The sequence below is a fragment of the Hippoglossus stenolepis genome, chromosome 17 (assembly GCF_022539355.2).
Source record: "Hippoglossus stenolepis isolate QCI-W04-F060 chromosome 17, HSTE1.2, whole genome shotgun sequence".
Taxonomy (NCBI): Eukaryota; Metazoa; Chordata; class Actinopteri; order Pleuronectiformes; family Pleuronectidae; genus Hippoglossus; species Hippoglossus stenolepis.
In genome coordinates this window covers 6,950,555-6,968,830 of record NC_061499.1, presented here as the reverse complement: position 1 = coordinate 6,968,830, position 18,276 = coordinate 6,950,555, and the positions used below count along the sequence as shown (strand labels likewise).

General features: G+C 40.4%; 3 protein-coding genes across 3 annotated transcripts; 2 read left to right on the top strand and 1 right to left on the bottom strand.

Moving 5' to 3' along the window:
* Window positions 1–18: 18 nt before the first annotated feature.
* Window positions 19–4,538, bottom strand: crabp2b (cellular retinoic acid binding protein 2, b). Its single transcript, XM_035181987.1, has 4 exons — window positions 4,309–4,538; window positions 1,361–1,539; window positions 932–1,048; window positions 19–353 (listed from the first exon to the last, which is right to left on the bottom strand). Exons 1-4 carry the CDS (start codon window positions 4,388–4,390, stop codon window positions 303–305), a joined length of 429 nt encoding a protein of 142 aa, XP_035037878.1. The 5' UTR covers window positions 4,391–4,538; the 3' UTR covers window positions 19–302.
* Window positions 4,539–7,035: 2,497 nt separating this feature from the next.
* mrps21 (mitochondrial ribosomal protein S21) lies at window positions 7,036–8,858 on the top strand. Its single transcript, XM_035183698.2, has 2 exons — window positions 7,036–7,166; window positions 8,313–8,858. The coding sequence occupies exons 1-2, from the start codon at window positions 7,084–7,086 to the stop codon at window positions 8,491–8,493; spliced, it is 264 nt and encodes an 87-aa protein (XP_035039589.1). The 5' UTR covers window positions 7,036–7,083; the 3' UTR covers window positions 8,494–8,858.
* Window positions 8,859–12,084: 3,226 nt separating this feature from the next.
* On the top strand, window positions 12,085–17,440 carry ciarta (circadian associated repressor of transcription a). The gene is made up of 6 exons (XM_035183109.2): window positions 12,085–12,359; window positions 13,768–14,118; window positions 14,225–14,300; window positions 14,417–14,495; window positions 14,602–14,755; window positions 15,066–17,440. The coding sequence occupies exons 2-6, from the start codon at window positions 13,768–13,770 to the stop codon at window positions 15,435–15,437; spliced, it is 1,032 nt and encodes a 343-aa protein (XP_035039000.1). The 5' UTR covers window positions 12,085–12,359; the 3' UTR covers window positions 15,438–17,440.
* The last annotated feature ends 836 nt before the right edge of the window (window positions 17,441–18,276 follow it).

Below are 18,276 nucleotides of genomic sequence, written 5' to 3'. Positions count from 1 at the left end.
AGTTGTCAAAACAGTAAATTCATATAAAACAGTTTAATAACAACGTGAGAATGGATTCAGACACTGGGATGCAGCTTTTGAAGCGGAATATGTGGCATTTATGTGAGAGTGAATTCAGCTTTGGTGTTAAAAGGCAATCGCATCTACATACATTCAATAAAACTGAAGCCTTTTCTACACAGTGGACTGGTCCCGACATCTGATTGGCTGTGAGGACGACAAGAAGAAATCTAGGCGAGGAAAGCGAAGTGATGGTGGAGACACAAAAGAGAAGCGTTGGATGAAGATTTTGAAAGATGTCCTCATTCCCTTTCATAAACTCTGGTGCAGACAACATCCCCGGCGGTCATCGTCTGAAAAAAAAAAGCAACAAAAGGACAGTTGAACCTATTGGAATATTATGCTTCATTAAATATTAAAATAAACATAAATATTGTTCGTATTGTGGATATTCCTCCTTCAACATGACACTTGTTTTGCCATTTTAATTAATTCTCTGTAGAGCTTTTGCAGAAGGTAAGTGGTAAAACCTTAAAGAAAGTTTGAGTATCATGCAAATGGATGATAAACAACAGCCTGATAATTTATTGCCACGCCAGTGGCACGGTTGATCCATTTCAGTCCAGGTTTGCATTCCTCAAAAAATATTGTGAACTTTTGTACAGCTATTCATGACCCACAGATGATACACCGACTTTGTTATTGCCCTGATGTTTTGATTTATTGGAGCTAATATATATATTTATAGCAGTGAGTATGACTGCAGTCTTGGCCTAATAACTTTGCAAACTAAAAACCTCTCTGATTCATTTCTTTGGAACATCTAAATGATTAGTTTTTAAATCTGGATAAAGTCATGTTTATACAAATGTTAACTGTGAAGCTCTCAGACTAGACCGTGATTCTAGTTTAATTCTAGTTTAATGATTACCAGTATCAGCTCTCCGTCATTGGTCAGCTCTCGGGTCCACGCCGTCTTGGGCCCGTCGCCTTTCTGTAAAGTCTGTTCGCAGCTGATCTTGCTTTCTGTTTCCCACTTGGGAAAACTCTGCAGGGAGAATAATAACACCTGACATCATTCATGTGCTTTGGACACAGATGAGATGGAAAAACATTGGTTTTCATCGTAACTGCACCTCAGAACATTTCTACTGTCTCTAAGGAAACAAAGCACTTCACCACTAACTCGGCATAAAGAAATGAAGAACAGATCCATGCACTATCACCAACAACGACTCGGCAGTTGCACTGAAATTATTCCCATATGTTCCGTCTGTGCAGAACTGTGGCTAGTTATTACCTTGGCCAAATGCTGGTATGCATGTATTGACATTATACAGGAAGTGAAAGGGCTGCGTACCGTGCAGGGACGTCCGTCCACTGTGGCCTCATTGAAGGACTGACCCACGGTGAAGGAGACATTGGTGGTGCGGACGCTGGTGGAGGTCTTGATGGACAGACTCTCGCCCTGCTGGGTGATCTCCACCGCTGGGCTGGAGGCGGCCGTCACTGCGATCTTCCTCAGGAACACATTCACACCTGGACACATGCAAACAGAGGAGATATTGAACTGGCAGCTGTGGTGAAAACCTCACAGGTTTGTGATGAGAGGAAAGAACATACAGCTGTGAATGATGTTATAGCCCAAAACGACTGTGTATTATGAGCAGTGTAAATGTGCAGACATCTGCTGTTTGCTTTAGGAAGCTGATCCATCACTATGAAACTTTCAGCACTTTAAGATTAAGACTTTTTGAAAGTGTTACCAGAGAAGCTACAAGCATGAAATTTCTTTCTCTGCTTGTTGTTCAATAAAACAAAGAAACAACCTAATTCAATCTTCTTTTTCACAATGCACATGTTGTCTTCTCCTAATTTATCTCCCCGGTTTGGTTTTAGGAAAACAAAAGTTATGAATGCTTTTTTTTTTTTTTGCCGCCCATAAAAACAGTCTGTGCTGCTGCGTTACCACACAACAATAACATATTTTCTTTCTGACCGAAACCACGAGGCAATAAAAATCTCATTGTGATTAATTCCTTGGTTACGAGACAGAATTTATGGTATGCTCCGGCAAACTGTTGCCAGTAATGTAAAGCACATGTGATTTGAGCTTGTTAGCGTAATGTCAGCTGGGATAGACTCCAGTCCCCCCCCCCAGCGACTCTCATAGGATAAGCTGTATAGCTAATGGATGGATGGATGAGTTACAACATGCAAATCCACAGGTATATTCCTTCAAACCACTAATAACTGTAATAAGTGATACAAGGCAAAGTTTGCAGAAAGACAGAAGTAGTGCATTCTTCAAAACGTGCAGGAACAAGAACCCCCAAAGCTGCAAAACATAATAGTTTACCCTAGAACAAAAATCTGTGATTATCGACTCAAATTGCTGCCAAATATTTACTGACGCTGCTTCAACAACCAGGTTCAGGAGGTTCATCTTTTCACAGCTTGATTTGTTTGATTTCACAAAGAGACGGAGATTGAAGATGACGGCTCCGCAAAAGCTAAAAATGGAACAATAGAAACTTTGAATTCACTGGTCCGATAAACTTCAGCCCTGTTTCTGTCTGACATCGAGGTGGAAAGATATCGATTCCACTTCCTTCAGTTGGGGATGAAACTTTGGAAGATGGCTACAGACTGGAGTGGTTTTCAGTAAAGCACGTACCTCCACCAAGGCCCAATAGTCCCCTTAAATTCAAAATGTTGAAAAAACGGCCTAAAACATATTCCTGGATTCCTGGAAAATTTTATAAGTTCTTCCTTGACTCATATCATATTCTTCCACCACAGTTTTGTGGAAACTATGCAGTACTTTTTGTGTAACCATGCTTACAAACACACAAATGGACAGGGGTGAAAACACAACCTCCTTGGTGGACCCTTGCATGGTCTCTTTGTGAAAGAGATGCAAATGTATGTTAATTTGGCATCTCTTTGTGGTTGTTTTGCATCTTTTTGTTGTTTTCGAGTTCCTTTGTGTTCATTTTGCGCTAGTCCTTCTGCATGTCTTTGTACTTGTCTTGCATCTCTTTATTGTCATTTTGTGTCTCTTTGTGCTTGTTCTGCATCTCATTAGGGTCTTTTTGAGTCATTTTTGCCTTTGTGTAACCATTTAATTAATATAGCAAGATGTGTCAAGTCAGTGGGCTTGTGACAGGCCAATTCACCCGTGGATTTGTTCAGCAACAGGAAATATTTAACAGGATTTAATACAGGGAGCTATAACCTGTCGGGAAAAATTTACTGACTCACTGACGCGCAAAGTACAACCAGGACGAAACTCACAGCTTGTGTTTTCATCTGAGGTCCAGGTCAGTAGAGATGTGATGTGATGTTTAATAAAAAAAAGTACAACAAATGTAAACGGCCCGTTGACCCTTAAGTTATTGCCGTTTTTTTGTGTGTGCGAGCTGGACTGGCTTCAGAGAGATCAGGACTACCCAACAAATCTGATTGAAGTCAGACCTTATTGGATCATGGAGTGGTACTAAAAGAGGCAGCACACACACACACACACACACACACACACACACACACACACACACACACACACACACACACACACACACACACACACACACACACACACACACACACACACAGTTCCAGACTGGGTCGGAGAGGCCCAGGGTAGAGAAGGAAAGTCAATCTCAGAGCCGGCTGGCTGCTGGGGCCCATGTCGAGGCTTAGTTCCGTTTACACTGGCTCTAATTACAACCGCATGAGGAGGACCCTGCTTCAGATGAGTCTAATCTAACATTCCTCCACAGGCTATTTGTCTTCAGATTTTTAATGGATGCCACTGGCTGGCCCTCGTCTGACCTTCCTCTCCTGTTCTCCCCACAGAGGACTTCTTCCACTCGGCCTCATGTACCTGAACAAGTCCTTTTCCGCAGCTGGAACATGGGTGAGCCCGGCAGGGGCGAATCAATTCAACCACAGACTTCACTTCAGACCACTTTGGTTTTTACCAGTTGACCTGGAAGCCAAAGTGGATTTCCCGCTGACAATGCCACAAAATGATTGACAGGTCTTTGTAAAGGAAGACGCATCTCTTTCCTTTCTGTATTTCTTTTGCATTTTAACAATGGGCCTCGGTGGTTGATGATAAACTAGATAACAATGTGCAGCTTGGCTCCAAAGGGGCATCAACCTTTGAATAAGGTTAAGGCAACACAAGTAAAGAAAACCTTTTTGTTACAAAGATTATTTAAAAAAACAGGATGCAATTTAGTGGGAAAGTTTTTAGAGCAGAAAAAAAGCTTCACTGGAGATGTTCCTCGTACTCGTACTCACCCAGAGCTCTCAAAAGATCCTCAAAATTCTGCGATGACTTCATTTTCCATTTTCCAGAGAAATCGGTGACTTTATCCTCCATCTTGATGCAGAAGTGGTTGCAGAAGTTATTATTATTTTAAATTTTTTTTGCAGATTAAGAAGTCGACTGTGGCTGCACACTCTCCAGAAGATGTCTGTCCCCACTCTCCGTTACCCAGTCTGCAAACTCTCCCCTCTCCTCTGGCTGCATCTCCTGCCTCTCCTGCGTTCATTGGCTGACAGCTCGCCTGCATCTGATGCTGATCCAGCCAATGCAGATGACGGTGGCAGGGAGGGACTTTCCCCCCCTCATTCTGAGTGTGTGAGTGTACCTACCCTCCACCCCTGTCAGCATGGTGAAAGATTTGGATACGAGCTGGAAAACGCACTTCCAGTAAATTCTTTTGATGTGGTACAATAAGGAAAAGTGTGAAGAGTGTTGTAGGCTGGTGCCGTTCCATTCTCAGGTATCTGACAAGAAGTGAAGTGAACAGAACTAAAGTGAGTCAACAACTTGGCAATTAAAGTGTGGATTTTTTTTGTTTGTAATTAAAAATGCAACTTAAAACCTTGTGATTTCTAAGATGCTGGAATGTGAAATCAGATATCAGGGTTAACGTGTTAAGTTCCAGAGGGGGGGGAGAACTGGTAATGAAAGAGCAGAAGATAAGACATCCAGCTGGAGGCATCCATCCAGGAAAGTGCCATCAGCATTTTTCACTTTACAATTTAAGATTTAGGAGACGGGGCACATTGTCTCATTCAACCATCACAGTCAGATGGAACCATCCGGTATCAGATTTCATTTACCTGACACCGACTCATGTTGCCATCTCATTCAGTCTTTATCTGGACTGGACAGTGGTGGGTTACATTAGTTGGGATGTTTGGAAACAAACAGACACATGACACTGTTTACCTCTTTAGTCAGGAACTCGGAATCACTGTTCTGAGAAATACAGGAATATTTTGAAATTTTTTTTAATTTCAATTCAGTTTTATTTGTAAGGCACCAGATCACAGCAAACCTTATCTCAAGGCACTTTACATAAACATCTTACAACATGTTAGAGAAACCCGACATTGTTACTGCATCAAATCACCAACAAAAGAGTAAAGCTAGGAAAATCGTCAAAAAGTGGATGAAAGATTCTTAGCAACAAAAAAATGTGAATTTAAAAATGTCAATTATTCTTTATTTGCATTTTTATTAAAGCATAACCTCAAATTTTTGCCTAAATACAATGTTATAACTTTAGTTGATAAAAGTAGTAAAGATAAATAAAACAGTAGTATAAATAAAAAAAGTTTGAGTAAATTAATACATTGAAGATTTGTAAGGACGATGTATTTGATCATAGCTGGAATAAAACGTCTTGATGCAACTTAACTTTTTCTGTGTTACACTCTTTCTCTTCCCTCTTTCTCACACACACGTTCACTCGCTGCCAGGAACATTTCATCAGGTCTTGATCAGAGAGGATGCCTCTGGAAACATGATGCATTGCATTCATGCATCATGATGTTATCTGTGCAGGTCGTCTCAGCATTCCTCTGTGTGGCACCACACAGATTCAGTGCCCTATGCTGAGCTACAGCAACATGGGAATAAACCTTGTGGATTCATTAATACAGAGGGAAGGACATATAGAAGCACCTTTGAATGCAGGGTACTGACACACCATCCAGCGTTCACCGCTGACTGACCTCAGAATAACAGAGGACAACAGAAGCTCGGGGAGGAGAAGAAGAAGAAGAAGAAGAGAATGGCAGCGATGAAAGGTTAACACTAGACACTGCTAGGCCTGTTGCCATGACAACGGATGTAGTTTAATAAATCTGTGATTCCCTTTATGAAGACAGTTGCTGCATGGTCCTCTGTGCTGAGAGATTTCTCACTTACTCACTCATATACAAGACTGTGCAAAAGTTTTAGATTCTTATCCATCACCAGCAGGAATGTGTGTGGTTGGACTCAATTCATTCTGAGGCGAGATAGCGACCCGAACATAAGACCAGAGTCATAAAGAACCATCTTCAGCAACAAGGGCAACAGAGGCCATCACATGAGTCCTGATCTCAGCATTATGGAGTCAGTCTGGGATGAATATGACACTTCACCACTAGATGTCACTAAATTCCACACACTGAACCTTTAATATTAAGTTAAATGATGAATAAAAACATGTAATTATTATTATCTTCCCTTACATTTACTCATTTGGGTTGCCATGGATACAATTTGTGAGGTTTGAGTGTGTACAAAAGACAGTTTGGTTATAATTGTAATTCCCTCACATGCATACACAACAATCAATAACTGAGAGTTTAGGGAAGAATAAAAACAAACAGATTTCTGCAGTTCTGAGTTTTTACGTATAAATGATTTTGCATGTAATACTATGATGCTGGATACTTGTGTATGTTTTCAACTTAATTCATATTAAATCTCTTCTAATTGACAGAAAGAATAAGGTCATAATGTTTCCTTGTTATACAGCATATGATTAAATAAAATATGGACATTAAATGAATGAATAAAATACTCAAATAATTGTAATATAAAGGTATAAAATACAAAAAATGTATCTGTGTACAAATCCAAGCCCAGGACCGAACACAGGTCATTTACCAGAAAGCTTGAGTGAAGCGCCACCTAGCGTTGAGTTGTGCACCAGGGCTTCTTGCCTCCGGAACCTTTTATAGTTTGGTGTTTCCAGACGGTCGTTTTTAAAAGCAAGCACCGGTGTCATCATGGCGAGACACCTTCGCTTCATCGCGCGGACAGTGATGGTTCAGGACGGGAACGTGGACGCGGCTTACAAGAATCTGAACAAGTAACAGTCTCGTGTTGGAGATAATATGTTGGACTATGATTTATTATTGTGTTGGAGAAAAGACGAGCTAACGTTAGCTGCGTTAGCGTTAGCCTTCCGCTCAATGTCACAAAGCTGCGGCTGCGCAGTGGAGTTTGTGATTAAAAACCCAAAATTGATGAAATAATAACAAAGTCTGGAATAAAAATGTGTGAACGTCTGCAGCTGCACAACAATCTTTACAATGTTGGAACATCTGATCACAGTTTGAAATCTGTAAATCATCATTTTAGTCCAACAGCGTCCATCTGTGCCTAGAAACCCAAACAGGATAAAGTGATTAAATATAAATGTCATCTATCATCTAGTGTAATGTGATCAGCTCTGTGTCTGCATAAGTAAACATTGTTTTATTATCAATGCTTAGTCTGATGCTTTGTTTTGCTTGACTCTTGACACTCTAGAATAAGAAAAACGATTTTCTATCCAGAACAAGGATTCTATCAAATACTTATTTCACCTAGTCCATGATTATTATAGCAAAATCTAACAATAAATCTAGTGCAGGTACTGTATCATGTGTTTTTTGTATTCAAACGCCACCAGTTACAATCAAATCAAATCAAATGTACTTTATTCTGATTGCCCCTGCCCTAAAAACATTTATAATGAAAAGACAGTAAAAGGAAATAACTCATAAAGGATTCAAACCTAAAACCAGACTGTTAAATGTGCCAGTGCAGTAATGATAATGTAAAATTAAACTAAGAGATAAATAGGACTGCAAAGCATTATTAGGTGAATGTGATCTCTCAGTTGTTTCTATGATTTGGTTATAATGTGTTTGTTAAGTTTGTAAATCTCAAGTAAAAAAAGTACTTTATAAACCTGATCATCAAAGTGTGAAAGGATCTAAATGTGTGACTGGGTGTTTGAAGTCTTAAAGTTAAAAGTTTATGAATTGACTTTGAGTGCTCCATTATGAATCTGTGAATTAAAGCAGTAAATTGTCTGTGATCTCCCTGACCAGAAATGTCGAAGAATCCAGAAATGTGGAGGAATTTGTCTGTTGGGGTCACTTGTGCTGCTACTTCCAGTTGAGTTTAGTTTCTTAAATGCAACAGAAGTCCAAAGCTATTCACACATTTCTCTCTCTACATATTCCAGGGTCCTCAGTCAGGAAGGGATTATCGAAGACGTCAAGCGCAAGCGTTACTTCGAGAAGCCCTGCCGAGAGAGGCAGAGGAAGAACTTTGAGAACTGCAAGCGAATCTACCACTCGGAAATGGCGAGGAAAATTAACTTCATCTCCAGGACAAACAGAGAGGATCCCTGGCTCGGCTGCTAGAGGAATGGGAGTGTGATGGAATCGGACTTTATCAATGGACCAGCCAGCAAAGTGGAGGAAGCAAATGTTACAGACGCAATTCCAATGAGACGTCTATATGAACTTTAGAAATAGAGAAAATAATGGCGTTTGTGGTGTCACACACAGTAAAACAGACTTCTTTTAAATGTGTTAAAACTGAGTTGTTTTTCCTTGTTTTCCAGTTTAAATGTTAACAGCATTTCTCATGTTAGGAGTGAAAAAAACATTTGTACTTGTTCTTTGCTGTAATGAGCAGGTTATCAAACACTTAATTTGTGTTTTGAACCTTCCTTCAAAATCTTGCTGATGAAAATGCTAATAAAAAAACATTTAAGTTGGTGAAACTTCTGTTTAAACAACTGGTTTATTCTCTAAACCCAGATGTGTACAAGGTACAGTATGAAGGGATATTCTGCTCGTGTAAATCATCTGATGTGACACGATTTTCTGGAGAAAATTGAAACGATGCTGGAGATCCTTCTTTGTGTGAATCTGGTTCTCCACCCAGCAGCAGCTCTCTGAAAATTAATTCAGTGTCGCTGCTACACAGTGGGGCGCTAATGCCTTCTGCTGGTTTGTGCCACCTCACACAAACCCCCCCCCCCCCCCACACACACACACACATGTGACACACAAACCAGCCACGCATATCTGTCAGACCCAAGCCTTCCCTGCATGGGTTGGTAACGTGTGCACTTTTTCACAAAAGGAAAGGTAAACATGTGCAGCGGGCCCACTTGTCTGAGAAGTTACTAGGTCATGTTGATCCAGGCCGTGTGGCTACAGGCACTGGGGTGTGTTGTAAGGAATGAGGGAGCAGGACAATGGATTACTCACTGTGTACTTTATACTGAAAATATTTACTCCTGTCTGACAACTTCAAAGGTTCACTCGCAATAAAAAAAAAAAGGCTTTATTTCTGCTGTTGAAAATGTAGATCTTGATTTTATTTCATCAAGTTTCTCTGAAGCCTCTGGTAGAAGAAATAGTTCCAAGGAAAACTGCTGTGTAACAAGGATGATGATGCATTTTTTGGGGGGTAATTTTTCCACACTAGATAGAGATGTAAAGAAATATGCATAATAACCTTTTAAGCACTGAACAGATTATGTTTGACATATAAGTAATAAATAATCAGACGGTTCAAATTGTCTGTTGCTATTAATTCATACAATAGAGGGTAAAGTGTTCCCCTTCAAATTAAAATGTAACTGAATTGAATACCTTTTATTTTAGTAATTTTTTTGCCATGGATTTTGTGAAGCACTTGTAACCTTGTTTAGATAAGTGATGTAAATAAATAAAGGTATTCATATTTCAGACCCATTAAAGGGTAAATTGAAGCCCCATCTGTTTTCTCTGGGTTTGAATGTCCTCATGTGGTTTTTATTTACCTTTTATCACTATCATTAGATTTTTACGAGATAATGAAGCACATTTTACTGGTTCAGTGGGATTCAGTTGCAGTTTGTGTAACAGGTTGTGCAGTTGTGTTAGTGTGCACATTGTGAAATGTGCAAATATTTTTACTGGCCCTTTCCCAACATTCACACACACTGTCACCTTCCTCCTCACGACAGACATCAACAACAGGATGGGCCAAATTGCAAACATGTCCCCGCTCAGATATCTTTCTATTCTGTCACGTGTTGCACCACAAGCTTGGTCACAACACGACCGCTGCTGCGTAGCTGTTGTTAATCTTGAAATTGTGAAATATTTGGATGGTTCCCACAACGTGTTAACATTTATCTGCGATTCAGCGTATCTCCATCTTTCAATGCACGTGTCGGCTTCATATCGGAGCCGTCTCACTGTTCTGCCGAGAGAGGTTTCGGTTGGACTCCATTGGTTACATGGTTTCTCAATCAGCTGACGTTATTGGCTGAAGCTGTTTGCTTAGTGTCTGTATTGCAATACAAAGTAATCTGGAACTAAATGTCCCTGTGTAAACTCCAGGATCGCGCATTAAGCCTTTCATCATAAGATGCCAAAGGGCCCGTGAGACTGACACAGGTTTAACCATGGAGCCTAGAGACTCAACTATCTGTTAGAGCTCCTTCAACTTTAATTAAATCCTTTTGTAATAACCGCACCGACAATGGTAATTCGCTGCTTTTGTTCGTAGAGTATAATTGAGTTTCATGCACGTTTTCAAAGATAAATCCCCTGGCACAGACTGAAACAGACTCCTCCACACCTTCTGGCCCCATGTCATGCATTGACAGACACACCTTCCATTTATCCAGCACATGGTATTTATCCACAAATCAAACAAACTTGTCCTGCGTGTTAGAATAATATAGTGAGTGGATATGACTTGGTAGGTGGTTGCAGAAACCGCTATTATGTGTATTCTATTTAATTTACATGTGTTTACAGGCATATTGTCTAAATGTCTATTCAGAAATCTTAATAAAAAAAATGTTTTTGTTATACCTGTCATGAGGTTCTGATAATAGTTAAATCAAGTTCGTTGTCTTACACAACTGCCCAGAGAGCGTCAGAAGACCCAGGTCTACTCCACGTGGTCGACATCATTTAATACAAGATGGCGCAGTAGTGGCAGTTAGTCATTACAGCTGCGCCTTTTCATATGTATTGTCTTGTCTTCCTCATTCTTACTTGCCTGCTGCTGTAAAATCTGAATTTCCCCGGTGTGTTGATCAATAAAGTTTTTATCTTATCTTATCTTATGTATTATGTGTGTGTGTGTGTCTGTGTGTGTGTGTTTGTGTGTTTTATTTTTTTTTGGGTGTCACCTGGGGCCCAATGGGAAATCGTTGCCCAATGGCCTTTAGGTGAATACAGCCATGGGAGGTCGCTGAGCCTCTTTATAATTGTACAGATGAACTGATCTGCTTATTAAAGAGCGTACGCACGTATTATAGATGCTGTACATTTCCATCTTCTCATGTGACTCCACTCCTATTATTTACAATGTGCAAAATAGTTGTTTGCATATTTTTTTTTTTCTATACTTGCTCCTGCAACCACCCTGCACTTTACTTTATAACATTTCTACACAAACCACTAAGGTGTATATGATGTACATATTCTGCATTTTTTTATTTTATTCTATTGCCTTTTTAAAAAATATATATATTTTTATTTCCTTGTCTCCCTCATAGAGTCTTATCTTACCTCATCTTATTTTATCTTATCTTATCTTATCATCTATCTCTCTCAGGAGTGTTCTTCGAGGAAAGGAACAAACAACAAAAACAAAAGGGATTCAAACAACAAGCAGCCAATGTCCCCAGCAGCGTGTGATTGCGCAGTTCAGAGTGATGATTAAGTAAAGTACAGTAGCGCCATTAAAATAGATCCATTTGCGTATTTAGTTCGGAGCGGCCGCGTGCTCGTCTCCTCGTTTCTCAGCCACACCACCTGCACGTGCGGCCGCTCGAAACGCGGCGGGACCAACGCGCGCCGCCAGCCAACCGGCGCCGCGGACGCCTCCGATTGGCCAGGCCCCCGGGCCCCGTGTGCGGGGATCGAACCGCCGCGCAGCCAATCGCGGCGGTTGTTCCTTCCACCGGCACGTGTACCGTCTGCTGCGCGCCGCGGGTCCTCCTGCCTCAGACGCTGCACATGTGACGGAGCGAAACGAGCCGCCCACAAAGGAGCACGATCCACCCCGACCACAGGAGCTCGAACCACCGGGAGCACAGGCGCCACCGATCACTCCCGAGTCCGCACGCGTCCGTCGAGAGCTCCGCGACCGTCTCCTCTCCGAGACCCGGGATTGCTTTGAGCCGCTCCAGTGACGCTCCGGTGCCTTATCGAGAGGTTCCCGTTTATCGTCCGCAGTTTTGTGAAGCCGCTTCTGCTCCGGGTGGAAGGTAAGAAGCTCTTTTATTTCTTTTTAATCTCTCCAGTAACTTGGGATTCGAACTTTGTGCTGCGTCAGAACGTCTCCGGGTCTCGTGTTTTCTTTGTTTTTCTTTTTTATCACACGTGTGTTGTTTTGGCCGGAGACGTTTCTCCTCCTGCGGTAGATGTGCTGTTCACGTGCGGGGTGCACCAGTCACAACAGTGTGTGTTTATTATTGAGACAACACTGTCCTTAGATGACACACACACACACACTCTCACACACACTCACTAACACAGACAATCTCACTCTCTCACTCTCTCACTCTCTCTCACAGACACACACACACTCACTAACACAGACAATCTCACACAAACTCACACACACACTAATGAAGACAATCTCACACAAACACACACACTCTCTCACTCTCTCTCTCTCTCACTCTCTCTGGCACACACTCTCACGCCCTCTCACACACCCTCTTTCTCTCTCACACACACTCACTCTCTCACACGCCCTCTTTTTCTCTCACACTCTTTCTCTCCCACACTCTCTCACACATGCTCACACACTCTCTCTCTCTCTCTCTCTCTCTCTCTCTCTCTCTCTCTCTCTCATAAGTAATCTTACACACTCTCTCAAACACACTCTCTCTCTCAAACACACTCTCACAAACGCACACGCACACGCCTGCCACATGATAGGTGATAGGAGATACTATGTGAACGCAGCTGAACATCGTGCACCGACACTTCAGCTCTCGCCCATCACAACAACACAAGGAGGCAGTGGGATTCACAACATGCTCTCTCTCTCTCTCTCTCTCTCTCTCTCTCTCTCTCTCTCTCTCTCTCTCCTGCAGACTTCCACTCACTTGTAGAATCAGTAACGAGGCCCACTCCAGCTTTACTGGCTCTTCTGTCCTGATATTTATTATTTTCTACTTGCTCACCCATTAGTTGAAGGGGCTTGTCTCTGACTTCCCGTTTGCAGCACATCAAGATTGTGATTATAAATAACTTCAGATGTGTTTACAATCCTTTATTGTGCAATAAGGATGGGTTGACGTATCGTTGTTGTGTAATTATTGTGGTACAGGAAGAGATAAGACTTATTGGAGTAATAGCTTCAAATCAAACATTGCACAATTAAGTGCACAACTGGCCAGCATGAGGACTGGATGTCTCAGCTTGTTCTATTGCAACATTATCAATGATCTTTTTACCTCAGAATCTTCTAGTAGGTAATGAGTCATTCCCAAAAGCAGCAATACTGAAATACTTGCTAAATTTCAACCAATGACACCAATTTATTTCTAGTAATTCACTGATATTGCACAGTTTGGGTAACTCCTTAGATTATTTCATTCCTGTTTAATATATTTTTTAAGGTTATTTCCACTCAACTCTTTTTTTCCTCTACTGTGTCCACAGATGAATTCACTGGGCAGCTCTTCCAAATGGCCGTCCTACAACCCGCTACCCTCCACCTTGACCTTTGTCCTGAGTGAGAGCGAGCAGACTGAGGATGAGGCAGATGTCTTTTCAGAGGGAGAGGGAGACAGTGGCAAAGGAAAGTCCCCCTCAGCCGGGGACGGACTCACATTTTCTGGTGGTTACCTCGATTTTCGACCTTATCCGGATCAGCGGTGCGCAAGGTCCAGGAGAGAACAGTCCAAACGCTGCGCCGACGGAAGTATACATCCAAACTCCGCCTCCTCTCCTGGAGCTGCCACATTAGGCTCATCATCAGCGACACCAGGGGATCTGGCCTTTGCTCAGAAGGTGAGCAACCTCAACCTAATTCCTGCGTCTATCTTTCAGTGTTTGTTTCATCCAAATAGCAGAACAGTCCCAGTAGTTAACCTTGACTTTCTCTTTATTTTCCCAGTGCGCAGATTTGCACAGGTTTACCCGTCCTTTGCTTGGACTCCTGCACGGACTGAAGACAGGGCGATTTGACAAAGGTAAGCTGCTGAGCAATATTGAACATGACTGATTATTTCTTTTCAACTTTTAGTTCTTCCCAGCCTACAATTATCCCCCCCAGTGTCTAATTACCTTGATGTTTTAACCTTGGCAGGTCTAACCAGTTTCCAGCAGAGCGTTGCCATAGACAGATTGCAGAGGATTCTTGGGATTCTGCAGAAGCCTGATATGGGGTAAGGGGACCATGACAAAGCAGCCTAACATTACGAAAGTAGGGACAGTGGTCTTGTAATCAGTGCTCAGTATTGTCATTAATGCGTTTTCCTTTTTTTTCTGCAGTGAGAAATACCTCCAAAATCTGCTACAGATAGAGATGATGTTAAAAATCTGGTTCCCTCAGTTGGCGTTTCAAACAATAGTTACACCGAACCCGACCATCACTCCCCGATATCCACCACACTGGCGCCAAAATCAGCTCCACATGCCAGTCAAGGTAAGATTCATACTATAATCCTAAACTTTATGTCTTTAAAAATGTGTGAAAGTATTACAAGACTTTTAGATATTAAAAAATATGGAGTATTGAGTAAAAAAAAAAGAGATAAGTTGGTGTTAAAGAGCAGGAAAAACTACATAAGCTTATTGTGTATCTGATAATGCAAAAATATAATTACTATAATGTTTTTTTTATTAGTTTCGTAATAGTATTATTACATAGTATTTTCTGACGATTTCAGTTTTCTTTCATATCTCAAAGAACCCAGTTTGCTGTAGTTGTTTATTGTTCTACTTTTCTTTTCCAGAAGAGAAAGCTGAGCTGGTCAGATCCTCAAATCCCAACCAAACACAAGCACCATCACCAACACAAAGAACAGTGGAGCTTCCAGACCTCAACTACACTCAACACCGTAACCACACGTCTCCCCGAACCACCTAAGAACCTGAAATCTCCCGAGAAGGAAACAGTTGTAGCAGTTGGGTGCAGCTGCAGAGCCGGACACGAGTCCACAGACAGCACTGGCACTTTGAGCAGGCAGTCGTACTCGTGCAGCACGAGAGAAAATGATAATCGGAAGCAGCTCAAGACTTCTCCACCTTCACACTGTGGCAGCCCGGCTACGCAAGACAACTCGGTGTCCTCCAGTGACACCATTACCACAAATGACTCACCTTAGCTGGACTCAACTGACCTTCCTACCACATGGAGGTGCCACAACATGCCGGCCAGAGTGAGGCTACAGGGCGGACTCGATTACATAAGCAATGACTTAGTGTAATGCAAAGGCATTACTGGGTGCAAGTCACTTAATACCCCCGGAGGAAGGGGAGAAATGCAGATAGACACTCTCCAACCTCCAACTATCCAATGTGGATTTTGATGACCCCAGAGTTGTTGAACATTATTACTAGGAATTGTGTATTATTTGTCTTTAAGAGAATCGCTTTTATATACATTGAAGTCAAACGATGTAGGGAATACTTCACAAGTGTAATGAGTTAAAGCAATCTGTGCTCTGTTTTATATTTTATTCATATCATGGAGCTCAGCCCAAACAGTAACAGGATAGGATTTCATGCCACTGGTGGAAAAACAGAAATAGCACATATCACTTTAATGAGAGTGAACAAAGAGGATCATTGCTGGCACAGTTTAAAGCTGTAACAGTTAAAGACAGTCGTCTATACAATAAATTAAGAAACAAAAAATTAAATGAGCTTTATTTTATTGCCTGTATTTGTCACATATGTTGGTAAACTGATTATCTATTGGTTCTAAATTGAACTCATGGCACCTTTTTATGGGCATTTGTCAAAATTTTGGAATATATTACAGACCAAACACTAAAATGATGAATAGAGAAAATTATTTATAGCTTAATACATAGTCAAAATAACTTACAGCCCTTTTACATGCACATTTAAAAAAAAAAAAGAAGCCATTTGAGAAAGTTACAAGTTTTTTTTCTTGCATCTTGATTGTAGCGTAAGAAGAATGTAACTGCCAAACAAAAGTAGTTTGATATGATAGTTCAGAACTTTATCATATCAAACACACCACTACACAGTCGCTACCTATTTATATATTTAACACATGCGTACATCTTTGCTTCTGTGTAAATAAGAACGGCAAAGTGCAAAAATACTGCACAGGAAAACCACAACCTGAGTTTGGTGAGGAAGATGTAGAAAATGTAGTATTTGATAAACACGTGAGCTTTGAGTGACTTTTTCATAGAAGATTCAAGAGACCTATTTTATTTGATCCTGTGTGAATTAGAACTGATGCAATTTGACTTTGTGACCCAATAAGGAAGTGTTGCACATCAGAAGAGTTTCTATTGGCAGATTGGTTACACAATAACCAGACGTGTGTTACACCAGATGAGTTCTTTTTGTGTGCTTGAATGAGAAGTTTTATCGGCAAACTTTTCATATTTTGTGTTTTATTTAATTTAATTTTGGCACTTTGGATGGAATTTGAAAGGTGTAATAAAAGTAAAAATGTTGCTCATTGTACACATTAAATGCCCCAATTTTACTGTTACTACGAGGGTTGAGAACAGCTTCCGTGTCCCATTCTAAATGGAATTGTATCACTGAATTGTTCTTGTGGAATTAGTTTTTATCACTCAAAGTGCTTTATGATTGATCATTTTATTTTATTTAATAAGGAATTATGTCGTTGAGGTAAAGAAAACTTCATTCCTGAGCACATCAGGTATTTTTGATAGAATTTGGGTGTTGTTCCACCATATTTGAAAACTGATATCATTCATGTTGAATGGCATTTCATCTCTGAGTTTGTCACCAGTCAGCCTTAACGGTAACCATGAACTTGCCTGAAGTTACATAAACACTTCTACTAAACTTGTGTTATGTAACTAACGATGGTAAAATCATCACGTAACCTCTCATGTCATTGCAAACCAAATGCTGTGTAGACGTCCCTCAGGCTTCACCATTAGTCATTTTCATTGGCTTGGAATTAGGCTGTTAAAAATCCTAATGTTAAGCATGTGGTAAAGAACAATAGTTCAGCGTTGTGTTGTTTTGGTCTGTAAAATGTCATCATGTCCTACAGTACAGGTTTTGCTGTGCTGGGTTACACGTCTGTTTCAAACAACATTTGTAATATGAGAATTCTGAAAGTTGTTGGAAGTAAAGATCTTATTCCCCAGTTATGTGTCCTTAAGTCTTCTTCTGTTTAGTTTCTTTTTTTCTTTAATATAAAGAAATTAATTAAAATACATTGAATTTATTTCAATTGCAATTTAAAGTTTTTCTTTTATTAAAGATGCTATTGTTTTAATTTTTTTCATAATCCATGAGTTAAATACAAAATTAACCAATTGCTTAATAATGGTAATATTCAGCTTTGATAACTTTATTATTTTATTATAACATCGTTAAAGTCTTGTTATTTTTAATCTAACACTCTTAATCAGTAACTCGGATACATATCTGTACTGAACTGAAATATTAAGAGTATCTCAATCTCCTTTACTTCTTATATGCCCCCATATTTCATAAGGAAATATTCTTTTATTTCCGTACATGTGTTTGACAGCTGTGGTTGGTAGACACTTTACAAAAATATGGATTATAGGCTATAAACCCCAACAATTTGAATTATTATAATTGATTCCACATTCATGTATCAGTATTAATAAACCACTAACAGTCCATATACAATTAATAAAACAGAAGAAAAACAACGCGTGAGTGTAATTAAGACGCGCTGTTATAAAGTTAAAATGTGGTCACAGCAAATAATAATGTCATTCTTTTAAAATGTATTCACTTGCGGCATTATTTTTCAAAGCTTTATTGTTAGAACTTATACTGCACATTGCAATACAACTTAACATGTCTAACAGGGCCTGATTTGAACATCTAAAGAGAAATTAAAGTATCTGATGACACCACACACTCCTGGGTAACGTGTAGAAATGCAGTGTTTCTTGTTGCGGACCATTAGATCATTGTTGTGTAACACGTTGCAGCTCGAACTGT